Source organism: Ixodes scapularis, unplaced genomic scaffold (genome assembly GCF_016920785.2).
Source record: "Ixodes scapularis isolate PalLabHiFi unplaced genomic scaffold, ASM1692078v2 PGA_scaffold0__279_contigs__length_252992795, whole genome shotgun sequence".
In the NCBI taxonomy this organism is placed as follows: domain Eukaryota; kingdom Metazoa; phylum Arthropoda; class Arachnida; order Ixodida; family Ixodidae; genus Ixodes; species Ixodes scapularis.
Genome location: NW_024609835.1, coordinates 54,693,496 through 54,718,626, shown reverse-complemented (window position 1 = coordinate 54,718,626; position 25,131 = coordinate 54,693,496). Strand labels below are relative to the sequence as shown.

The 25,131-nt window shown below is 46.3% G+C and overlaps 1 protein-coding gene across 3 annotated transcripts in view; it reads left to right on the top strand.

Moving 5' to 3' along the window:
• The window catches only part of LOC8031537 (hemicentin-1), a 620,814-nt gene that overhangs the window by 482,314 nt on the left and 113,369 nt on the right, over nt 1-25,131 (top strand). For all 3 annotated transcript variants that reach the window (XM_042288501.1, XM_042288498.1, XM_042288500.1), the window contains one exon: nt 3,248-3,358. In XM_042288501.1, coding sequence (XP_042144435.1) covers nt 3,248-3,358 — 111 coding nt within the window. The remainder of the gene's footprint in view (nt 1-3,247; nt 3,359-25,131) is intronic.

Sequence of the window (25,131 nt, the reverse complement as noted above, 5' to 3'; positions counted from 1 at the left end):
TTGTTGCTTCGTTGATACCAAAGCCGTACGCTTACTTTGAAAAGCAGCTGTTCGGTATTGATCTATTCTGAGGTGAGAACAAATTAGGTGGAAGGGAGAGAAGGAACTGACGTTTTCTCTCGGTAAGGTAACAAATCACGCGATAACAAAACAAAAAATGTGAGCGAATCGCTTGGTTCTTTGTTCGTTCTAATTTTTTTATTTTTATGTCGGTGCCCGGGCCGTGGGTGATTAGGAGCTGTCAGACTCTTTCGCTAAACGCCCCCATCTATCTGCTTCACGACCTTTTCTTCGTGGCGGCATAACGGGGATCCGGACGTGATTTGTTTTCAATGTTACCTTTGGCACGGTGGCTTTACTTTGTATTAGGGAGACGGAAAAAGGAACGGACGTTATATGGATTGCTGGTCTGTTCTTTATTTCAGGTACTGGAAGTCAGATATAGGTTAGGTTTATATATATTCTTTTTCCTGGCGCTGATTGTCAGTTTTTGTGTCCTATTGGAGCACACCGGAAGTGAAAGTGCGAGGAAGAGGGAACATGCATGTTACGCGAAAAGAACGGACACGTCGTCGCCTAGTGGGTACTTTGCTTAGCATCTACGAAAAGTCTGGCTCTAAAAGGTATTTAATCCTTGATTCCGGGAAAAAATGGAGGGGGGCGGTGGTAATGTGCTTAGGGAAAGGTAAAAATAACTTGTTACTCATACGTTAAAAAGAAAGTTGAAACATATTTTCCTGTTTTGCGGTGTTGCACTTTAGTCAGGGTTCCTCTAAGATAAGCTTAGGTTGCTTATTAAAGATAACTTAATTGTTTAATGTAATGCAAAAAATAAACGTATTTATTCATATTTTCATAGTTAATATTTTTTATGCGTTTCATTTACAGTCAAACCCACGTTAGGAGTTGTATTTTTAATCCGACTTTTTCTGGAGGTAAACACTCATTTGGTGCCACCCTACTCCACCCTAAATGTGGGGCTCCGGTTTCATGAACATCCATATTGGATAAGTAGGAATTGGTTTGCATTCCATAATAAATGTGCAAAGTATTTAAGTAACAAAAAGTTAGGGCGCAAACAAGCTGGTGAAAGATTAATATTTTAGAAAAAACCTCGAGACTGGGGGAAATGACAACGCAACAAGAAGTCTCGAAAAGACTTGGTGTTCTGTTGTCCTTCCTTTCCCCTAGTCACGGGGTTTTGTCTAAAACGTATTTAAGTTGTGCCATGGACAGTATCGTAATCAATACAGTGGGCATCTTGAGGCTGATGATGAGGAAGATGTTAAAAATAAAATAAAGATAGAAAATCCAACTGCCTATCCGGTCTCTTTTATTAATTGAAAAAAATTACTGCAAATAACGTTATCATGACTACCTGGAGAGATGGTGCCAAATTGTTTAAAGGTCCTTTGTTGTGGCCTTCGTTAAAATGTGTTCTTTAAACCGATCTTTTTTTTTATTGTGATGTCGAATGAATATATGGACGTCAAATAACAACTGAGGGAAGATACTCCGTACATAATAGTTCGGACCCATTAGGTTGAATGCAAGGTTCCGTTCCGACGAAAAATGGTTCGAATTCCGTATAATAAATAGGCGATGAATGAAGAAGTGTTTCTGAAGAAGGATTTATTATTTCTTCTTTCCTATCTAATCGTTGTTTTCTAAAACTCCGGAGCTAACTAATACCGATGTCGACCTGAAACTTGAGTACACGCCGCAGTCGTGACAATATTACCATTCTTTATTCAGTCATGGTCTCGTTTTTTGTCATCACTTGTCTCGATATTAGGTACCCTAACCCTTTGCACCTTTGCATTAATTCCATTACCCTCAACTCTTCACCGAGTGCTTTCTTTCTGAATAAACCCAGCAAAAATAAGAAGCTAATATTAGTGAATATTCTACTTCTCATTGTGAAGTCGTCAAAGAAAGAAAGCTCTCGGAAGAAACTTAGTCTGCAGCAAATTAACACGCCCAGTCAATGCAGGGCTTTAGTCGAAGCGGAAGCGCGGATCTCTTTTCTTATGATCCGCGTTCTCGTATTGCCAGCCTTCCGCTTGCTGCACGAGTGAACACTTCAGCGCAACCGCACGCTTCACACATGTCTTAAGCTATTCTAAAATTTCATGATTTAGTAGTTTTTGATGTTGCTCATCACGTTTCTAACTAGAACCACATGTTTATTTATGCTAATGAAAAAATTAACTAGTAAGTTTTGGAAAAATATTTCCTTACTAATGTGTGTTTTGCAATCCCCGAGGTACGACGTGTCTGGCAGTATGTTTCCAGAAGAGTTCGTTTATTTCACAAACCCCTTAGTTGTAGAGATTTTTGAAAGTATTCGCAGAAACACCCGACAGAAACAGCGTGCCAGCGATCGTAAGGAAGTGAGAGGATGATTGAAAGGCAAAGTGGATGGCCGGGGCGCAAGGCGCTAGCAGACTACTCTACTCTGGGGTGGAGAGGATGTGGAGGAAACGAATGGCCTATTAAAATGAGATGAGGAAGGAAATATGGACGACCATGAGACTATTCGTACGACATTATCTCACGCTGTAAAGGGCTCATACTAATTTTTTGTTTTGCAAAATGAGATAATCAGTGCGTTGGTTTCTTCAACGGAGCATTGAATTGAGCCCCAACCGCCGAGCACCTTCTCGGTGGCAAATGGTCTGTCATCAGTTCTTCAGGGCGTCAACTAAGTACCCGACTCTCGGTGTCGCGAAAAATGCATGCAGTGAGGAGGTGTTCGATGATTTCCAAAGTGTCGCGTGTTGGAAATTTTTCCAACTGGTCGCCTTCTAGTTTTTATGAAAAAAAAAAAGTTCCCGGTGCAAGCCACACCAAGACGTAATCTGAGGAAGCGGTTGCTAGAGGTGGCAACGTACTCGGCACAGCTCAAACGCAAATGAGTGAACCGGCCCTAATGCGACCATACCCGGCTGCGGTGCACGAAAACCTTACCCTGCTGCTCGGGCTCGTCTCACAAAAGCAAAGCCGGGAAAGACATAAAGGGCGGGTTAATCTCGAACGTTATTCTCGACCGCGTATGGGGGATTCGTCCGGAAGATGTCGTCGGGACGCTTACATGCGCCAAGAAGCCGGGGAGGTTCTTTTCCGCACGCAGCTCCGTGTGTGTGCGCGCTTGTCGCGGTGTGTTGTGTGCGCGGAGCAAGAGTGGAAAGAGGGGTCTAATCGGATTGCGAGGACTCAACGAGGCTCTTGGTGCTTTTGGACGCAGTTCCCCCGAAGGACGCCATTATTCGGGACGAGACGGGGAAGCCACTACACGGAGTTATCGGCCCCTACGACGAAGGGGCTCATCTGGTCCTCATTTGCGACGCTGATGGAGGTGAGCTTTCCTTCTTTTTTTTTTTTTTCGTCTCTGCACTTAAGGTTTTCGGACTTTTACCTTCGCGTTCATTTTTTTTAATCATTTTTATTTTTATTATATGCATGTCTTTCTCGTGTGTGCCGTGTTTACTTTTCGTGGAACCCTGAATGTCTTCTCTTTTATTTTGCTTTATTGTTTTTTTAGGGAGGCATTTAGCTTCGTGCGTAGTTATTGTGGAATTCCTCTACACTAATGTCGGTAGTTAAACGTCTATCCAAAACAATAGTTAAAAAAACGTCTGCAATGTTTGCTTTTTTTTTTATTTTATACTTCTTAAATATGTTAGTGCCACTGCTCATTTGTAAGCAGAGAAGGTAAGGTAAAGGTAAAGACGAAGAAAACAAAAACGCATTCGCGTAAACAAATCGGTTTATTTTGTTGGCACTATATTGTCATTCATTTTTCAAATCGCTCCGCGATCCAGCGGCCGTGGCTAAAACCTTTCGCATTTCAGCCAGTGCGTGCGTGTGCGCGTGTTTGCCGGTGCTTCCCGTTTCAAACGTTATGGTATCTTCAAAACTCAGCTTTCCTTCCGACGACGAGTCAAGTGAAACAGATCTACTACAAGTGAGCGCACATAGATCTGCCAGATGACACGGTTGCACCCCCTCCCTCCCCACACACACACACGCAAAGAAAGAAAAAAGAGAAACATATATATTTAAGTGCGAGGCTCGCATGCATATGTTAAGGCTCTGCACTAATACACCGACATTGAGCGCAGCGCACGCAGCGTAGCGCACGCCTTTCATTGGCCGGCGGGCAGGAACTCGATTGGCGCTCCTTTTAGCAATGCGCATGCGTGGACGCTTTATTATCTCGCGCGTATCTGCGCACGCTCTGCGGCCCCACACCGGGAGGCAAACGTGGGCTTGTTTGTAGACAGTGTCTGTGGGGGTCTATGATAACGAACGCTATATTATTAGGTGAAAGATGTACATTTTTTACTTCGTTTCACTTTACCTCCAACCGCAGCCGGTTGTGTACCGATCTGACGAAGCCAATCGAGGAGAATGAAAAGTGCATCGTCATGGCGCTTGTCGTGTTTGTTCTTTTGCTATCATCAAAAAAAGAATCACCCCGCAGAAGCAAAAAAAAAAAAAAAAATAACAGGATCATGCTTATCTCTCCAGATCTCTTGCAATAAACCTATCTCACCAGTCAGTTTAAAGGGGCCCTGCAATCATATTTAAGCGTCTACCTTTTTTGCTGTTTCCACGTCTCTTGGGGTTCGGGCAAGCCAGCAGGGACGGAGAGAGTAACTAAATATCAGTGCGTCATATTTTAACCGGACGACGCGGAAACCTCCTCCACCGACGAGGGCGACCCGCGGTACTGAAAACGCGCAAAATGTGACGTCTTTGGTCCTGAGATTACTACTGGTCAGAGCCGCTAAAAGCTTCTTTTTAGTCGAAATACACAATATATGTGGCGCGAACCGTTTCAATTATTTATGAAAGTAGTTTTTGTTCAGTATTTTAGATCTAAAAAAGAAACGAATGCAGTTTATAAACAACGGAAATAAGAAATGTCCCGTCGACATACCCGCCACCAAGCGGTGGAAAAGGCGGCGCATACTAGAAAGGAGTAGTGGGATCAGGCGCCGACACGGAAAGGCCCCGGATGTACGCGGCGGCGCTGCGGTCGTATGGGCAGGAGGATCCGACCGGCTCCGAGCGTTCCGAACAACGAGGTAGAGGGGCTTAGAGTGATAAACCGGAAGTTCCGAAGTGGCACCCCCCCCCCCCCCCCCCCCCCCGGTTGCCGCCATGTTTTACGCAAATGTGACCACTCGTCACGTGACCTCACAAGAGCCGTGACGTCGCAGGTAAGATGGCAGCGCCCAGAGCTGGCGTATGCGAGTTCGTTCGGTGCGCGGCAGCCGTGATGTGCAGCGGCTTTCCGACGATTTCGGGCTTTTTCGTGTTTGCTGACGCAGGTATATTGTGAAAATATGAAGGAATGAGACTTTATACCCTTTTTGCGCAAGATCGGATCATCTGGATATTAACACCTGTGAGACAGCATCAGCCGTATCGCCGTACCGGTGCTCGGATTCCGGGATGTGTTCAAGGATCGATAGAACTTTGAGTGCTTTTAGCATGAAATTTTCGCGTTCTCTTAGCTTTGTTTGAACATTGAAATGTCTCTGAATCGACGCGAAAGGTATACGTCGCGTTAGGGCCTAGGAGAAGTTGTTTCAGGCCTGCGTCACCGAATAACCATAGCAACTTTTAGCGAGGAAGCTCCTGCGATCTTTAACCCTTTGTGCTAATCGACGATTCTACATTCGATCGCCTTTCTTCCTTTTTTTGGTGAGTGCGAAGTCCGCACTTATTTTCAGCTACGAGGATGACGTTTTATTGAGTGTGGGGATGAATAAATCGTTGCAGGCACCTGCTTCAAAGCTATTCGACTTGCAATAACAACTGTTTTGGTGTATGCATAGATTAACTGCACCTTTTTCTTTTTCGTAGGATTTATTGCAGCAATACTTTTTTTCATCAAAACTGCATTGTATTTGTCAGTCAATTATTTACTTGGTCTAATTACCTGGATAAGATGATTCATATTTGTGTTCATCCCTTGCCTGAAGAGCAGTCTTGTTGAAAAATGTTGACCATTCCTTTCGGTCTCTTCAATAACCTTTTTTTGAAAGGTGTGGGTTGCCTATACTTCGTATCATTGTTACCTGGAAAAGGACAACCACCACAGCCCCCTCGAGCCAATCAGAGAGACAGAGCGAAGGTGTGTGACAAATCTGTGCAGACGAGCACTCTGAATGACATGTTGTCATGTGCCTCTCTCCAACGTGCATATTGGCTCACCGAGACTGTAGCCTTTGCTGTTTGCCAAATTGTGATGAAACAAATTACAGTAGCTACTACTGTAATTACCCCAGGCTTTCATACTTTGGTCATTTGTTCGACAAGAATGTTACGTCCGCCATCACTGTGAACTCAGCTCAGCGCCTATTGGACTCGAATGCTTCATTAGCATTTGACGTGAACTGGGGCCCATTTTTGTGCTTTGCGCCGAAAAAAAATGGCAACAGTTGTGTTGCTTGATGGGTTTATGCAAAGGGTCTACGTATAGGAAGTGTCCTGCTATATAACAATGCATCAACACATACGAATAAAGTATATGCTCAGAGGTGTGTTCAGGAAAAGTGGAATGAGTGCAGCCCAATTCAACAAGTCTGCCAGTCTGGTATGTCCCATCAATTAATATTGAAGGGTCACAGATGCGAGTGTCCTCAAAAGGACCTGCGCGTGTGGTGAACACTATTCTTGGTGTATAAACTCTCAAGGCATAAAGGCAAGCGGAAATAGGTTTATCTGGTTAGTGTATCAAATGTTTATTTCCACTGCATTACATAATTATTGATTCTTAGTTAATGGTTCTAGAACGAGTTCTTTCTGCGACAGTCTCAATCGTAATACCTGTGGACCTTGTTGTGGGATGACGCTCCTGGCACGTCGGTGTTCAGTTTGGTCGAGTAGCAACTTTAACCGACTGATGCCGTCTTGTAATCATACGTCATGTGCGCCTACTGACATCTGATGCACTGAAGCTGCAGGGCTGGCTTCTAATCCGCAAAATTTTCCTGGTAGTTTTCTGCATCAATTCAGCAAGCTCAGGCATGTTTTGGTTATGTGGCTGTGCCTTTTGCTGTACCGTTGACTTGATAGCTGGCAACAATGTTTGCTATCCAAGCCATTTCACTTCCATTTCATAATGGAGATTTATTGTGCATCCCACGACCACTGCAACTTGTGCAAGTCTTGCGTGGCAAAGTGAAGTCTCGTGACGCTTGCAGTCCATTTTTGAGAGAAACCAACCATTCTATTTCTTAAGGTCACTGAGCGGCATTCTCCCTCAAAGTTGGAAACTGTGTGCTTCATGGCGTGGACACAGATAATTAGTGTCAGCAAATTATTAGGTATTGTCCTTGGACGACAACCGACACCAGATCAACTCTCCTTGCATTGCCGCTCACCTGCCTTGTCGTGCTTACCTCCCGTCCAGATGAAGTAGATCACAAGCTTCGGGGTAACGTCGGCACCAGGGACAAAGACCGCCGAAGATAATCCTCAATCTTCCCCGGACGCTCGTCAAGACGTGGTCGAGGGTCGTTCGGGACGAACCCTTGCAAGCCAATTCATTGGTACGGGCACCTCCAGTAGACAAAGTCGGCCTCATGCAATGGTAGCAGAGTGGTTTTCGGTCGGCCATTCGCAGTACCTCCGTCTTCCTCGGTGTACTTTGTTCAGCGCGGACCTACACTGGTTCTTCTCGATATCGGGAATGCTTCGGCATTGGGGTGTTTCGTTGGATTGGCATTGAATAGTAACAAGTAGCCGGTGGTGGTCATTGTGACTTTGTGGCATAAGTCGCCCTCGTTTTGTCAGATGCCGCTTCGCTCGAAGAAGTCTCTAGTTGAAATGCCTGTCAAACTTCTGAAAAAATCTCGGCGATCAAAATTAAAGCCGGGCAACTGATGGCAGGAACTAGCTTCCTTATCTCCTCCCGGACACCGTTGTGAATGATGTCACGGATGCCTGGGGGGCTGGCGTCGAAGTTGCAGCTGGACGACTTGAGTGTCGCGACGCTGGGGAGTTTTTTAATAGTGACGTACTCGGGCCTGCAGTGTGCATTCAATGTTGAAAGCTGCACTGATATGAACCCTTCGACTGTTGTCGTGGGGTTGCGGAAAAGGCTGCTGAAGGTGTTGTCCCTCACATGAGGAACATGGGATTTTTAGCTTCTTGTCTTCTGTAGCATCAGGGTTGGCGTGGATGCTCGATCAGAAGCAAAACATCCTCCACGAAGGTGGATGCTCTCGTTGGGGCCGTGTCCTGGACCGAATCGGGAATTCGGCTCTCTCTTTTCGATGTTGGCTGATGAACATGCACTTCAGCTCAGGCTTGCAAACTTCCCACGACGTTAAGGAGGATTCGTGGTTCTCAAACCAGTGCCTTACAGTTTCTTCCACGAGAAGTATAGGTTCTGCAGGAGCTGGTTGTCCATCTACCCACTGTGGCGGGCGACACGGTCATATTGTTCAATCCAGCCCTCGACGTCTTGTGCACTTTGCGTGAAAGGGCATCGGAGTGCGAGGTGCGACGGGCATGCAAACGATGGTGGGAGCGAACGTGGTTTGCTGCGACAGGGTTGTCATTGTTGGCTTAGTCAGCTTCGGTTTTTCTGGCAAAAGACCTAATTCCGTTGGTTCTTGCTGGTAGCAGCGCCTGGCTTGGATTTCAAGTTCTTCGTGGTGTATTTCCGAGTTTTGCCTTTGTAGTACTCGCTCGTCTTGCAATTTTGCTGCCGGGCTCGGGATAGGACTTGGTTCACGGCTCGCCGGGGGTTTAAGACTCGGGATAATGTGCCACCCGTGTCTTGTTATCGGGCAACTCGGCTGAGGAGCCGCCAGGGTAGACACAGAGTGAAGGGCTATGGGTAAAGTGTGCAGCACCTCCACCAGAACATACAATGACAGCTGAGCATGGCCTGGAACTGTCCAGAATAGTAAATAGTGATAGAAAATAGGACTGGAGCAAGCATCGGAGACAATATAACAAAACAGACAGAAAAGAGTCTATCCTGACCACTAAAGAAGCTGCACTGCTTTAGTGGCATTCTGTCTGAATATATCCTCTCCTTCGGGGTCTGGCGACTGCCGTGGACGAGCTGAACTGAAATCGATGTGAGACCACTTTTCTGGTAATGAGCCGCAGCAGACTTCCGTCGCAAAGCGGCGTAAATGGGTGGAGTGGGTAGGTAACGCGCGCGATGAAATGTCCACACAGCTTGCAATTCGCGTAACAAGTGTTGAAACTTAGGTGTCGACGAAACGTGCGACAGACCAGCGGACGCAATACCAACTGCAACACCTGTGCTCAGTGAAGGTGCCCGTCTACGCCAGAACAATTTAGTAGGCAGCACAGCATCACCTAAAGCACGGCACAGGAACTACCAGCTGGAAGGCAGCTCTTCGGCGCGCCGCACACCTGTGCTCCGTAAAAGAGCACGTCTACGCCGAAACAATTTTGGAAGCAGCACAGTATCACTTAGCACGGCACGGGAACTAAAAGCGGCAAGGCGGCTCTCCGGTGCACCTTACAACCAAAGTGAGCCTTCGGGCATTTGGACGAAGCGACACCACGATTGCACACTGCCAAGCACGACTCACGCAATTTCCGTCGCTAAACTGTGTATACAAATATATTGCACACGTTTTACTGCAGATCTCGAAGGTTCCGACGGTCAACAAGAGCACAGAAACGTCGCCTTAAATTTTATCCTAGCGGTATCCGAATCAATCCGAGGTGCGAGCAACGTAGGGCAGATTGTCTCTTCCGTGGCAATATCGCCGTCGGTCACCAGCGAAATGCACACCGTTCCTCCGTATTTTCACCTTGTACCTACGTCAGACACCACGCTGAACTCTGAAGTCGTTGTCGACCGGCCTTATATGACGGCTTCTGCGCCTGAAATCAACTCGCCGAGACGAACGACAACCAACAAAGCATCCGACAAGCTCCGGCCCAGCTGGGGCCAGCCGCTGCATGGGCGCTGCCATCTTTCCTGTGACGTCACGTATTTGGTTTGGTCATGTGACGAGTGGTCAACTTTGCGTACAATGGCAGCCGCCTTAGGGGGGTCACTTTCGAGTGCAGACCGGAACCCCGGTTTATCGCTCTAAGCCCCTCTACCTCGTTGGTTCCGAAGGCCTTCGGCGAGAAGCTTACTTTTTTGCGGTTTGGCCGTTTCGCGGTATGGCAACGCAAAGTAGCTCCCATTCTGAACTGATCTTTACCCCGTGTTTGCTCTCGTTTGTGGCCAACGAAGTGTCACGCCGAATTAGCGTTTAATCGCGCAGCAAATGCCATGAGAGCCGCTCTGGCTGCCCGCTGCATACAGCCTATCCAGAACAAGCTTTAGTGGCGCCCTCTCGCGCCGTCGACGCGGAGTGCGGCAGCCGTGAGCGCTCGATGAGCTCACTACTTCTCCTCTAGTTCACGGCCGCTCTCAAGCAACCAAGGACGTCATGAGGGAGATTATTTTTTGCTTGTTTTTGTAATTTTAATTTGCCTATAACTTTTAAAATAAAGGGAATTTCGAGAAAAGAAAAGTTTCACTAAGTTACTACGTTCAGTGCGCTCAGGCTCGGTGCAAATTAAAAATTAGTAAAAAAGTCATTGCAGGGCCCCTTTAACTACGCCACCGCTGCTGCAATGCATCGGGGAAACTTTAGTCTTTCTGCACGTGTGGCAACCGCGCTGGAGATCTGCGCGTGTGGAGCACGAGACAGCACGAGCCCTCTCATGTCCGGCCGTTTGCCTCCCGTGAACTAAAGCTATGGCGGCGTCACGCATGCGCCGAACGCTTAGTGAGATCTGTTTATTATGCTGCTCTTCTTGCGTATTTCATGACATAAAAATAATTTTTCAGTGCCTCCAAGCACCGACACCGCACGTGATGGCGTACATCTTCGTACCGTCATCGCACGTAACGCCAGTGCTTTGAGGCATTGAAAAATTATTTTCCTCTGGAAGTACGCGAGAAGAGCAGCATAATTTTAAGAGAGCTGGGGAGATAAGCATGAGTGATAAGTGTATTGCATGCACAGTGCAAAAGACGCTTATATTGGCCGAGGAAAGCTTTCGGTACAATGATGCTCCATAGCGGTCTTGGTGCGACTCGTTGGAATGACCCTTTCGAAGCTTCGAAAATTTGGAAGGCCCGAAATGGCGATCGCCATTGCAACCGGGACCGATCAGTCAACCACCTTGAGAGGTTTTGTCGTCTGTATGTTGTTATGCGTTTGTGTCCGACTTGTAGGCTGGAAGGCAGTGGCGTTACTTTCCTATATTTAGTGCCTTTAGTTCGATTGACCTTCACACCCTGCACCGGTACAGAAAAGTATAGGGCAGTGTACTTCCTCCTTTGTGTGTTTTGAGATGTGACCGATAGTACACCGCCCTACACTTTTCTGCACCGCGGTGCAGGAGTAAATCGTACTAGCCTAGTGGTTTTCGGTTTTCGCGGGATAAAAACGAAAACTTTTCAAATAGACTTTTGGTCGATATTCTCGTCCCTTGTTTTGGCGTATCTTTTCGCACTCGTATCCGGGGTGCATTGGCCATCTCCGCAAATGTTGGGCGCCATCTCTCGGCAAGCAGGAGAAACGTTTTTGATGGCCTGCCTTGCTTCCGGCTCTACCCGCTCCAAGCTATGTCGGCTGTCTGAACGCGGTCGCTAAATGCGCTCAGCGTTTGTTTTTCCTCTAGCCAACAGGATCGACGAGTTTCTTTGTTTTCAATGAATGCGTTGACTGTGAACGACTTCGTCCGTTTGTACTTTTTTTGTCGAGTGAGTGGACGACGGACCCGTTGTGACTGACGGTACAGTTGAAGCTCTCTTCGATCAAGGAGAATGTACAAACGGCCTCATTAAACTAGGATTCATGTCATATAGAGTACCGGCAGTAAATCCAGAAAATATTTGAGACCAAGTTGCCGTTAAGACAAGCTTTTGCTTTTTAGTAGCGAGCTATTTGTTTAATTTTCTCAAAATTTTAATTGACAAGATGTATGCTCATAAATGCGAAGGCTCACTCTAAGATTGTCCGATAAACTCGGTGCTTGCACGTACCAATGTCAAATTTTCATCAAAGGTGAAATTTCAAAGAGTAGCTCCATTCCTGTGAAAAATGAGACCAACACATTTGACCGGGTCAACAGCGGACGCGTTCAGGACCCCTGGCAAGTTTGTTGGTCTCGTTTTTCTCACTGGAAGGGAGTAACTCTTTGAAATGTCACGAGGTCAAATTCACCACTAATATATATCTTTAACAAATATTTAAGATGCCTACGTGCAGCCACCGATTTCTGAGCGAGCCTCAGCATTGATGTCGCCCTACTTCAGGCTACAGTCGTGTGTAGCTGTAAGTCCTGAAGAAAAAACACGAAATCGGCCGCAGCTTTCTGTTTTGAGTCTCGCACCCGTAGACTATGTTGAAAGCGAATTTCTTTACTCGATACATACATGAAGACAACTCATCAAGTCGATATTTCCTCTTTCTATTTAACCACAAGACTAGCAGATGCGGTCGTGGTCCCATATTTCTCTTTCCGGGTGTGCACACAGCAACACACTGTGCAGCATAGCCACTTTACCCCAATGCATTATACATAATTGGAAACTGTGGTCGATTCCAGTGTTTACAACAAGCAAAAAGCAGACAGGCAATTTGCGTAGCAACGCGAGACCGTCACTTTAGCAGCAACAACGTGCGCCAGTGAAACGCGCAACATCACAGAGACGCGAATTCTTAGGCGCTCGCCCTGTGTCGCACATAAGAAACACGACAGCCTACCTAATCAATCTGCTGACTTGTTTTTCCACACAAATAACAAATAAAAGAACAAAAGCATGAACCTTGCTCGAAGTGGCAACTGCAAACACGGAAGTGCTTTAAAGCCAGTCTTTTACATTGTTTCGCCGGATCGCCTGAATCCACAGCTGCCGCTTCGTTGGGTGCAGGCTAGTTGAAGGAAACCTAAAGAAACATAAACCGCGACAACGCTTGCTGTCGTTGCTACAGCCGACAGCGGAACAGCGTTGCGGCATATGTCGGAGAACTGGGACCACCGCTGGCTACCGCAGTCCCGAGCCGGACGCACCGGTCACGCCACCAAATGGCCGACTCCTGTCTGCTGCTACTGTGCATGCGCCGTGGAAACTCCGGAAAAGGCCCGTTGTGCAAATTAGCCCTAGCCGATATTTTCCCCGATGCAGACGAGCGCGCGACGTTCTAAAGACAAAATTCATCCAAGCCTTCGAAAAGTTTGCACACTTTTCAGGAAGTTGCTTCCTCAGACCGTACAGTATGAGGGTCATGATTTTATGAGCTCTCTATCCTACTTAAGTGCGTTCTTCAAAATTTTACTTTGTATGATGACGGGAAACACTCACCACAAACTGCAGTCACGCGTTCGTGGATCTCTTTTGTTTGTTTGCTTTTGTTTTTGTTTCTTGTGAAAACAATTTTTTTGCTAACATTGGTGTCTGAGTAACCTTCGGACATGTCAGAGCATGCCAAAACCTATTTTAACACGATCGATATTTTATTTTATACTCAGGTAGGTGAATTATTAAACACCCTTCGTATGTCAGAACAGCCACAGTTATCCCGGAATAAATGCGCTGAAAGGCAAAAAGCTAGTAAAACGACGACACCTATTGGAAGCTGATACTATACATCATAAAGCTGACATATTCAGTGTACCGGGAAACCACTGCGTTACTCGTAAGCTGAGGTAGCGCGTTCCGGTAACGCACAACGAACTTGGGTGCGTTTTGAGTGCGTAACGAGAAACGATTTTTCGTTACTTTATTTCGGTAACGTGAATACGCGCCTGGATGCAGCGTAGCCTATTACTGTCTTTAGGAATATCAAATGAAAAAAAGGGGGCTCAGGTTACAACCACGCCTACTTCCACGTCCACGGCAAATGTCGGAGCGGCGGCAACGAACGTTGCATGGTCTACATTGAAATTGCCCTTTTCCGCTCAGGTTCTCTTGTGCATACGCGCGAGGCCCCAGTTTCCTCTTCATTTCGGTCCTCTAGTTTCGTGTCAAGAAACGTTCCCTCTTCTTTTTCTTTTTTTTTTTTCTAGGCGGGTTGTCAAAATGAAACCGTGTTTCCTTAAATCTCTCCGGCCGTGTCCGAGGCAGAAAGCGAGAGAGCAGCGCCGAGAGAGCGGGCCCCGGTCCGGTGCGCATTCACAAATGAAAGGCCCCCCTGCCGCGACTCTCGGTAAAACGTAATCTGAGATGTTGTCTTTTTTTTTTTTCCTGTGCGAATTTGAATAACGTTTCTCGCGTAATTATGACAACGACCGAAATCAAAAACCGGTACAAAAAAAAATAATAAATGGTGTCTCTCGGCGTACGAGTCGGACTGGAGATACGATGGCTGCACACGCAATAAATGAAGGTTTATCCGCTACTTTTGGCTGCTGAATATGCGTTCGTTCATTTCTGGTATTTTCCTATTTTCTTTCGTTTTCTATTTTATTAGGAAAAATATTTACTTCTCCTTAAATTAGCGTGGCAGCTAAAACTTTCTTAGTAGCCAACTTAATGGTGGATTCGAAATCTGTGAAATATTTTCGCCTTTCCTTTTTTTTACGCTTCGACTTTAACTTGGTAGAAATATTTGGTGTCGCAACATTATGTGTGTAATTTAGACACGCCAAGAAGAAGTCCCAATGAAGCAGATTAATGATCGAACCCGTATACTAGAAAATGTCGTAGTGCAATAGGTGCTCTAAAAGAAATGTAGCCGTATTTTATCCACCACCTTAATTACTCTCTTTTTTTGTCTGTTTTTACTTTTCTCAAATTTCGAGTTTCGGAGGATCAACGTGAATATTTTATCATCTTAATTCTGATGGCCGTGATCCGTAAGAAATCCGCTACATACGTAATAGACCCCTTTTCAAAAAGTCCGCGCCAACATGGTGGAACGTTGGGCGAGTTTGTGGTACACGTTAACGGTACAATAAACAGTGTCAATAAACGAAAGACAAGAAGACGAAGTGCACACACAAAATGCCTGTCAGCCATTGCTCGATCACACACTCTGAGCTCGTATTGGACACGAGTGTGACGTCCGCGTTCGGCGAAGACTCGGATCCAATCACGCGCTTCGTGTCCAAGCAATGGCGACTGTCAATATTGCTTGATGGCCTTTGTAGAAGGTTCGACAGTGTTTTAGATGCAGTTAAAAAATTCCTTACGTTAAAATCTTTTTCTTTAATTATGCGGTTATAAGTTTTGATGTTTGGATTAGCTGAACCTTAGGATGGCTAGTCTACAGGCAATCTACAATGCTGTTTGGTTCGGCGCTATCTAGCGACTGAGGCAAGAAACATTGCTGCATTGTTCAATCGTGAGCTTTTCCTCTGGTGGCGCCTATTAGCCTAGTGTCTGAAGCAAGAAATACTGGGTAGGCCAGACAGCCGTGATCGCGTAACATGCAAGTACGGCAGAACCTACGGCCCTGGCGGGCCAATAGGAGCGTGACTACGTATCATCAGAGTGCGTTTTTACTGCGAAGGAGAATCAGGCTTTTCGCTGCGTCATGCTCCAATATGCTTGCGTTGCGCTCGTATACGTAGCGCATATCGGGCAGCCGTCGGCACGCAGTGTGGGGCTAATCGTTCACTCTTGCCAAGTTAGAACGAGACAGGGTACAACCGTGGGTTCTCAGTGTGCTGGCGCCTCCTGGCTGTTGCCGGCTGGATACAGAAGCAAAACCTAGGACGTTTAGTAATATGTATAAGCAACCTCCCATCAAAGACAGTACGGCAGATGCGTAATCATGCTAAATTACTGCCTCTTCGATTGAATTAACGCACTTTTTTTTTACTTACCTTTTAATTACATTTTTTAACGATGTCGTCATGTGAACCATATTAGTGGCCATGCTGAACCTTTGCGGCCATGACCTGAGGAGGCATCAAACGAAAAATTTTTTTCACTAAGTTAATGAATCCCACAGTTTTTGCAATCTAGAGAGACCTACACTGATTTTCTTTTCAATTTGCACGTGGCGGAGAACGGTGAGAAAAGTAGCCGATTCTTTAATAATCAGAAGCTTTGGAAAGATACTTCCCTTCTCTGTGTGGAAAGAGGAACGATGGAGGCGAATAGCGAAGTGTGTAACAAGTCTACTGCAAAATCATAAAACGAGAGCAAAAACGAGCTAAAAATGAGTAAAACGCGGTTAATGTCACGGAGGCTGCGAACTGCACACCGACGGTGAAAGGCGTACGACAGACCTTTCGCGAGAAACCCCTAAATGTGGGGCGTGTGAATATGGGAACGTCCTGGGCATCCCCTGCAGTATCTACCACGTAAACATTGATGGGAGCGAGAAACAGAAGCAGGGTACTGCATTTGCTCGCCAGGCATTGGTCGGTCTCCTGTCCCCTGTGCATCCTCCGTCGTCTCCAAGGTCGCTAATCACGATGCTAATCACGTATACTTCGTAAAATGCCACAAAGCAGTCTGTCGAAGCCTGAGGGCACGTACACGCCTCACACGTTCACACGCACGTCGATACATGCTGCGCCTCCTGGAAACTTATCAAACTGCGGGGTGGAGAGTGGAACTGCGAGAATGTGCGTCCTACGCCAATGTGTTTGAACCTCGCCCGGCACAACCCACGCTTCGAAGCTGCGCCGGTGGTGCGCTCGAAGTTTCGCCACTGCTCGCGTTTCATTCGCACCCGATGGTACGCGCACACACACGCAACCACACCACCCAGACACATACACACAAATACACACAAGAACAAACACACGCGCGCGCGCACACACACGGACGTGCAAAGGCACACGCGACCCTTCGATGCCACACAAACGATATGAATGGCACAGACCATATAGCCTCCTGTATACTCACAAAGCATGGCAGTTCCACGACGGTCAGAAATTTGGAGCGCGAGGATCTGGTAGCAGAGAGCATTTCTCGGGGAACCTGCTATTCAGCGCACAGATTTTGCAGCGACGAGGACACAAAACATGGTTTTCAAACCCGACGAGAAAAGAAGCGGTAGCGCGAGGAACGCGAGGAGTACGAACGGATATTCCATCGCTCGGGAGAAGTGTGTTTCGGCGTCTCGCCGCAGCGGGGCGCCCGTTACATGACTCTCCTCTCATCCGTTGTCTGCCGCTCTACTTTTTCAGTTTCGACGGCCGCGTCTCGTGGCGATCGGCCAGGCTCTGTCGGTATAGAGGAGGCTTTACACAGGCACAAAGGCCGACCATTTCATAAGAAATCCTGCCGACGGAATAAAACAGCGGGAAGGCCTGTCAGTTGTCCTGCCTTCAACGCGACCTTTCTAGACTTACTGACAGTAAACCAAAGCGAAGTGCTACAGAAAGTAAGGTGCTTCTTGTCCTCTCAGTAGAATCCTCGTGTTGGAACGCCGCTTTGTCAGACCGGCAGTCCCATAGCCACACAAAGCACCGAAATCGGGTGGGTAATTCGGTTCCTATACAGGCTCAAGCACTATTTTTTTCTGGGTCTGATTCTTGTTTTGATTTATGAAGCCGCAATCGCACTCCTAATACGTCAAACATAAGACAGTCGGCAGACACTGTCTGGGACATGTTTCTTCCTTGTGGGACGGTCCCGAAAAATTTGTTGTTATTAGGGAGTTTTAGGGAACCGTTTCTGCACATACGATACGGTACGATGAGCCCTCCCGTACCAATGTGCATATGCGAGTCTTCTATGGTAGCCCACGCGCAGTACGTATCGGAGGGCTCGTCGCCCATACTGCATCGCATGCAGTATGAGCAGTGCAGATGCGGTTTTGAATGGACATGAAAATATTAACCGAACGCACAGCCAGAAAAAAAAAAAAAATCTGAGCCGCTTCTTTCCATAGGCGCCGAGATTCTTTCGCTCACCGTAGGACTAACCTATAACTAATAGAAAGTCCGGCCTGAAAGGCAAATGGGAAAGAGGCCGACTGCGTGGCCTATTTTTCCGCGCAATGTTCCGCGGTGTGATGAAAATAATTTTTTTTTTTTATTTCGTTACAGCAATTTTATTATTTTTGGTATTTAGTTTTGACCCAGTGGTCATAGATGAAAAAAAAACTGCGTTTTTATGTTTACTTGCATGTACGAAAATGCAACAGAACTCGACAGTCGTAACATCAATTAATCGGAGGCGGATTTAAAAGTACTAGTTTAAATCTCCATAGCTTCAAGTGTGCCATCTCGATTACTTTATGAAGCTGCGAATGCTTCGCTATATTACAGCTCTATTACGCTTTATACTATAAAGTGCCTCTCAAGCTTTTTCCCAAGTTTTGTAAAAATCCTAATCCCTGACATGTGCGATCATACATTTTGTAACATTTACCTTCTTCAACTGGACTGAAGCCTCTGCCCTACAAAAGGAGATTTTCTTAGTTGTTTTTGTTTTGTTTCTACACGTCTTTTATTGAGCAATGCCGCCTGAACTGCGGAACTGTGATTTGTTACGCCAGTTATTGATTTAGGGTACTTAATCTACATCTCAGCAACATTGTTTTTCCGATCGGTTTCAGTGTTTCGTTCAGTATACGTTTCCGCAATTTCTTTTTCATGGACCCTTGGAATATTCAGAAATTTCCGGAGATGAACAATCATTTACGTTGTAATTCCAGTTCCACAACTTGTGTAATTGTCTTCTTTTTTTATACGTGCTGAGGGAGCAAGGTGAAAGTGCAGTGTTTGAAAACACTGGGCATGACATTTGAATGCACCAGTCATACGGATGCCCATACATAATGCTAAACATTTAGCCTCAGCAGATTAAAATTATAGAGACATTTTAAATAAGCAACAATAAAAAAAGTGAAAGCCGTTTACAACTCCCTGTAACGCCGAATTGGAGCGCAGCTCTTGAGGAGGAGGAGGGAAGGGTACTGAATTCACGTGATCTCGGGAGGGGGTCACGTGACCTGGGGGTGTCGCATGATCTAGGGGGAGGGCTCACGTGACTCCCCCGGTCACGTGACCCCCCCCCCCCCCCCGGTCACGTGACCGGGGGGGGGGGGGGGGGGGAATCAAAGGAATGTACAACTATTTCAGTGCTTTGCTTCAATTTGGGAGTTGGTGTCTCGATTTTTCTGAAGTAACAAAAAAAAACGCTTTTGACCTGCATGTCCTAGTTTTTATTTTAAAAATTAACAAAGATTGAGATTTTCGGCACCTCACCACTCCTTCACCATCTTCCTAGTCGTGTGCGTTGTGACGTGAAAGGAAAACGCGCGGGGTTCCGGTTAAGCTCTCTTTCTAGAGCCATCAGTGAGCAGCGAGAACTCACCCATTCGCGACCACGTGGCCACGTGCTTGTGCAGCGCGATTAACATGGCGAAAGGGGGAAAGTGCCAACGTGCTCGTCGGTGTTCGCCATCCCCGTCCGGCTCCACCCCCGTCCCCTTCCGGCTTCTGGCGGCTGTTCGCGGTAGCAGATAGAGTTGACGGTTTCGTTGACTTCGGAAAGATGGCGCCACTAAACCTCCGCATAATAAAAATTTTGTGGAGGACGCCAGGTTTCTGACGCATTTATATTTTTGTTGGAACGACAAGATTTATAGAAAAATTACCTTTTATCAAGAACGTATTTGCACAACTTGCTATCTTTTTATAAGCCCCCCTTTGACGTCACGCCGCGTGGTTCTCATTGCCGCCGCTCGCGGCTGCAGGTCGAGAAATATTCTAATTTTTGCTTCGCGATTACGCGGCGGAATCGCAACATTTCGAAGGAAGGAGATGTGTTTTCTGTCCATTGCGACAAGATAAACAATGTGAAAAGTAGAAGTTGCAAATTCTGCTGTGCGAATTGTTGCACAGCTCCTTTAAGGTGCCGTTTCGCTGCTACAGACAACGCCGGCTTCGCTCCATGAAACAGTTAATGCTTTCGTATCAATATATTGTTCTTGCCTTTATTAGTTTTATGGTGACTGTTTCATAAAGCTCGGTAGTTTCGACACGTTGCACTATTCATCTAACGTGTGTAGTGCTGTATTGCTTTGAGCCTTCTGTCTCCAGAATATCTTATTATTATTTTTTGGTGTATACGAACTAGACTTGCGTTGAGTTCGAGGATTTTCTGTCCGATCAACTGCTAAAAAACAAATTAAATGATAATGCGATATCCATCCTAGTGAAACCCGGCGCTCAAAAGAGCTATTCCGTATAAAGATGGCACTCAGGGGCCAAGGCCTACAACTTCTTTGTAGCCTAGAGTCTGTCGCAACATAAGCAGAAGCTCCATCACCGTCACCCGCGCGAGCTTTCTGCCTTCCATTACTCTCCGAAGGACGCGCACCCGAAGCACGACAGAGTGCAACGAGAGCCACTTCAGCAGATCTTATGTTGCGACAGGCCTTGGACTAACATATTGAAACAACCTACCGCATTCAACGATAGGATTATTTAAATTGTGCAAGGCCATCAAAGTCCAGTTTTCACAACAAAAAAAAAATATATTTTTCCTGCTGCCACCGAACAATCAGTTGTTAGGTGGAACCCAGCGCGCGTGCGCAATACACTTCAAAAAGAAGCTGCGATGCAGTTGATGCGGCTCGTCTTTGATCATTTTCTTTCCAAGAAGCGTGCGGTTGCTAGGATGCGAGAGCCGATTCAAAACAAGTTGGATATTCCCGTGCGCTTCGCCAAGCTCATGTATTTGCTCTGCCACGATGTGTTTCCTCTGCCATTATACACACTCTCTTGGGGCGTGCACAAATTGCTCTTAGAATTAGCTCGCTCCCTGTAAAGCCGAGCATGTGCTTCTTGCGAAAGAGTGGGGTCGAAGATGGCGTCGTGAATTTGTCGAGAATCCTCGATCGGCTCCTCTCGTCCCAGCGGGGAATGCACGCACTTGGTCCGTTCTTCTGGAAAGGAACGTTTCTCCGTGCGCACACCGCCGTCAAGTCGCCTAGAAACGGAGCAGAAACAAGCGCGCCTGAAGTCTTTGTTAAGGAGGAGCACCAAATATGAAGAAAAAATATATTCCTAAGATGCATGTGGAGTCGTAGCGTACTTGGGCACGTTGTTGAAGAACAACCCTTCGGGCGATTCCATGGATTTCGTTGTCTCAAAAATATATTGCATAAATGCTTTGAATATTTTCTTTTTTCAGATATGATGCAAACAGCGAAAGCATCTGTTCAGTCGGAATTGGCACTATTTTACCAGGGCAGAATAGTGTATTTCTGTTCCATACGAGGAGATATTTCACGCCAGAATCTATGTTATAGCGGTGTCGTAAGATAGTGTATAAAACAAACTACTTTATTTCTTTTCTTTGTCTGCGCAATGATGGAGGCCACTTTATTATCAAATCTTAACGTCTAGAAGCGGCTTACTTGTTTTACACAGTTCTCGGTATAATAAAGCCAAACGGCATATTAAATGACGTTGATCCTCCTTAGATTGAAATTTTGAGGACAATCTTACCTTAACCCTTAACTAGTAAAGTAGTTGAGGTATCTTGTTACTGTTGGTTCATCGTAAAGTAACTTTAGAAGTAGGTTTTTAGTGATCGGAGATATTTAAAAATTATTTTGTAAAGGCTTGAAGCGTTTTAAAATAGTTGAAGTTCGGAACGCTAGCAGCAAAAGGCAGTACATTTATTTTGGTCAATATATATTTTTAACTTTCCCATGTATTATTAGTCTTAACACTTTAGAAGTTCAAAACCCCTGAATGTCGTGAAAGAACAATTTCTTACATGATTTTTTGTTTTTTGTGTAGTTGATGTCTCTGCCCTTTTGACTCACCGTTCAGGCAGCGTTATCTGCAAGGCAACAGGCTCCACATTTGGTAAAATTATAAGTGCATTGCAGTCAGACATATGGCTGGAATTTTAATGAACAAGATTTTTTTTTTTTTTAGGCACCGGAAACCGCTAACGCTTATATCAAAAGAACTTCCCCATATTTCTCTAGCGTAAGATCATGAGTATATAACGTTAATTGATACTTAAGCCACTAGAAATCGCAAATTGAAAGGTCAAATTTTCGTTTTCAATGTTTATGCTTTTTGCTTAGCGGCGACTACCTCCCGATACACCTAGCAAACGTGCCGCAGTGTCACCTACTTTCGACAAGTGCCGTCCTCTGCTAGCTGCACCTATCGAGATACGGCGCCACAAGGACAGCACTCGGTTAAATTGGTGTTCGGCTCGGTATCTGCCGCTCAGAATATTTCAAATGTGTTAGCCTAGCCTCTCACGACAAGACCTACGCCTTGATATTTCGCATGGCAAAATTCCCCACTAAAACACATCTCACGTGAAGGTTTCAACGTGTTAGTTTACGGTAGTGATTTTTTCGCCCTTTTTTTAGAGTGAGCCCCTTTGATTTCAAACACCCTACACATTTAATATAAAAAATACCGAATGAATTAACGAATTCTTGACCTCAGCTCTTTCAATATCAATGTTTACACAGAGAGCATTTAGCATTTCTGCTTCTATCATATACAAAATTATACACATTTTGTAATATCAGCGTGTGCAATCTCAATGAAATGTCGCGTTTTCATTGTTCACATGCCGTCCTGGCTGCCAGCACAATGCTCCTACCATCCCCGGAAATAATTTCGATCTTTGATTGTTTTTTTGTTTTGTTTTTTTTAATAAAGAAATCGGGTGTGTATCGTCATTATTTAGGGATTCTTAGGATGCTTAGAGCCAGCAGAGTGAGTTATCGCCATATTTAGGCGATCTAAAAAAGTGAAAGCCGTTTACAAATCCCTGTAACGCCGAATTGGAGCGCAGCTCTTGAGGAGGAGGAGTGAAGGGTACTGAGGGGAGGGTAGACCCCTCCCCCTTCTCCTCCTCCTCCCCTCATTCTTTAATATGCTCCGGGGGGGAGGGTCACGTGACCTCGGGGTGTGTGTGTCACGTGACTTCGGGGAGGGGGTCACGTGACCTCGGGGAGGCGTGACCTGGGGGTCACCTCAAGGTCATGTGACCCCCAAGGTGACCCCCACGTGACCTCGGGGGGTCACGTGACCTCAGAGGGGTCACGTGACCTGGGGGTCACGTGGGGGTCACCTTGGGGTCACGTGACCTTGAGATGACCTTGGAAGGGGTCACGTGACCTCGGGGGTCACGTGACCTTGAGGAGGAGACCACGTGACCTCGGGGGTCACGTGACCTTCAAAGGGTCACATGGGGTCATCTTGGGGTCACGTGACCTTGAGGACCTTGGAAGGGGTCACGTGACCTCGGGGGTCACGTGACCTTGGGGGTCACGTGATCCCAAGATGACCCTACGTGACCCCCAAGGTCACGTGATCTTAGGGGTCACGTGACCTTCAGGGAGTCACGTGGGGTCACGTGACCTTGAGATGACCTTGGGAGGGGTCCGTGACCTTGGGGGTCACGTGACCTTGGGATGACCTTGGTTACGCCGACGCCGACGGCGACGCCGCTCAAGCCGGGAACGGGCCCCTAAGAGCTGCGCTCTAAAAACTCCTCAGGGCGCCTTTAGTCATTTTACGGGTTGCTATGGCAACAGCTGTGTCGTCTCCAACAAAACAAGGTAAAAACCGATATTGTTGGAGCCGACGCAGCTGTTGGCATAGCAACCCTCGCCCTCGGTTGGACTCGACGCAAGTGTGTGAGTCGCCCTTAAGAGGCCATGAAAACAAGAAGTTGACTGAGAACTTTTAATACAAAGTCCAAACGATATCTGCAGACTTCCATTAAACCATGGTAACAGGAAGTTAACTTCAAACATAAACCACCGAGTCAAAAACTGTAGGCGGACTGCCAATTGATCACCATGACTACAAGAAAATAACTGAAAATCTTAAACACGGAGTCAACTAAACGCTTGCAGTCTTCCAACTAATCATGGTACCAGGGAGTCAAGTCCAAGCTTTCTACAGTCAAAGAAATGTTTCAGATTGTGTGTCTCAACAATAAATAAATAATATTAATAATGCTGTGTAAATGTTTATACAGCCGGAAGTTAGTCAGCCGCAATGGACGTCTGGTGTCTCAGCTGTAGATGTGAAATTTAGCCAGCGCAGTACAACCGCCCACCTGGGATCTTTAACATGAACCACGCAGTAGTGATACACGACTGCATGCCGGTACAATGCTCATCCAGATCGAGACGGGCAGGGGTGGGGATTGAACCAAGGATTCCTGGGTTCTGCAGCGCGAGCTTTCGCTCCACGTGCTCCAAGCTGGTGGAAGTCACTACAACCAACCAGCAGACAAGTCGTTATCAATTTAATGACTGAAATAATTTTTATAAATATTAAAACGCAACATCTCGTGGTTCACCCATATTCAAAATATTATTCAGGCACATCACAGCATATGATGTCCCTTTTCGTTTCTGTTGTATTACTGTTTCGCAAACAAAATAAATCACTACCGGACGCTGTCCACGCGGCTGATGAAAAGAGGGACTCTCGAATATTTTGCTTCTATATATAAGCCCGCCCGTCTCCAATCTTTTCGATTTTAGAGTAAAACCACATCATTCGCTACGCGAGGAAACCCAGTGGCTGTAAAAAGTTCTCGGCCGACAGGTTCCGATAGCGTAAACATATGGGTGACACTTGGGCTTTGCTGCCTGATCCCCCCTCGGCGCGTGATTTGGTATTGGAGCGGGCCCGCCGGCCTCGTGAACTACCCGGACTGCCAGTCTTACGTCGACCCGGCCGTTTTCTCTCTCGGGGGAAAAATGTGCGTTCTTCAGCCCCGGGGACAGTGGCTGATAAGGGACTTGCAAACACGTATCATCTGACGGCCCATCGTTTGTCGCGCCCGGCCGGGCGTCTGGGTTAAATTTCACTGCTTTTGACGTTTCATATTTCAGGGGGTTCGCGATACGATAGTTAGGGTGACGTGTTCTGCTTCGTTGAGCTTGATAAAGATCTTTTTTTTTTTTCCCTCGCCTATTGAAGGCTGTTTTCAGAAAAAAACTTAAAACACCCTGCTTTTTTTTCTCTTGGGGAAAAGGGGAATTATAAAACGGATACGCTGCGTATACAAGACTGCCGCCAGTTGTAGGCGTGACAACGTCTACGTGTCGAGTCTAGTGAAATGGAACGCGTGTATCGAATGTAACGGAATTAATGGAATGAAACACAAGTATGAAATGGAACATACTTATTTTA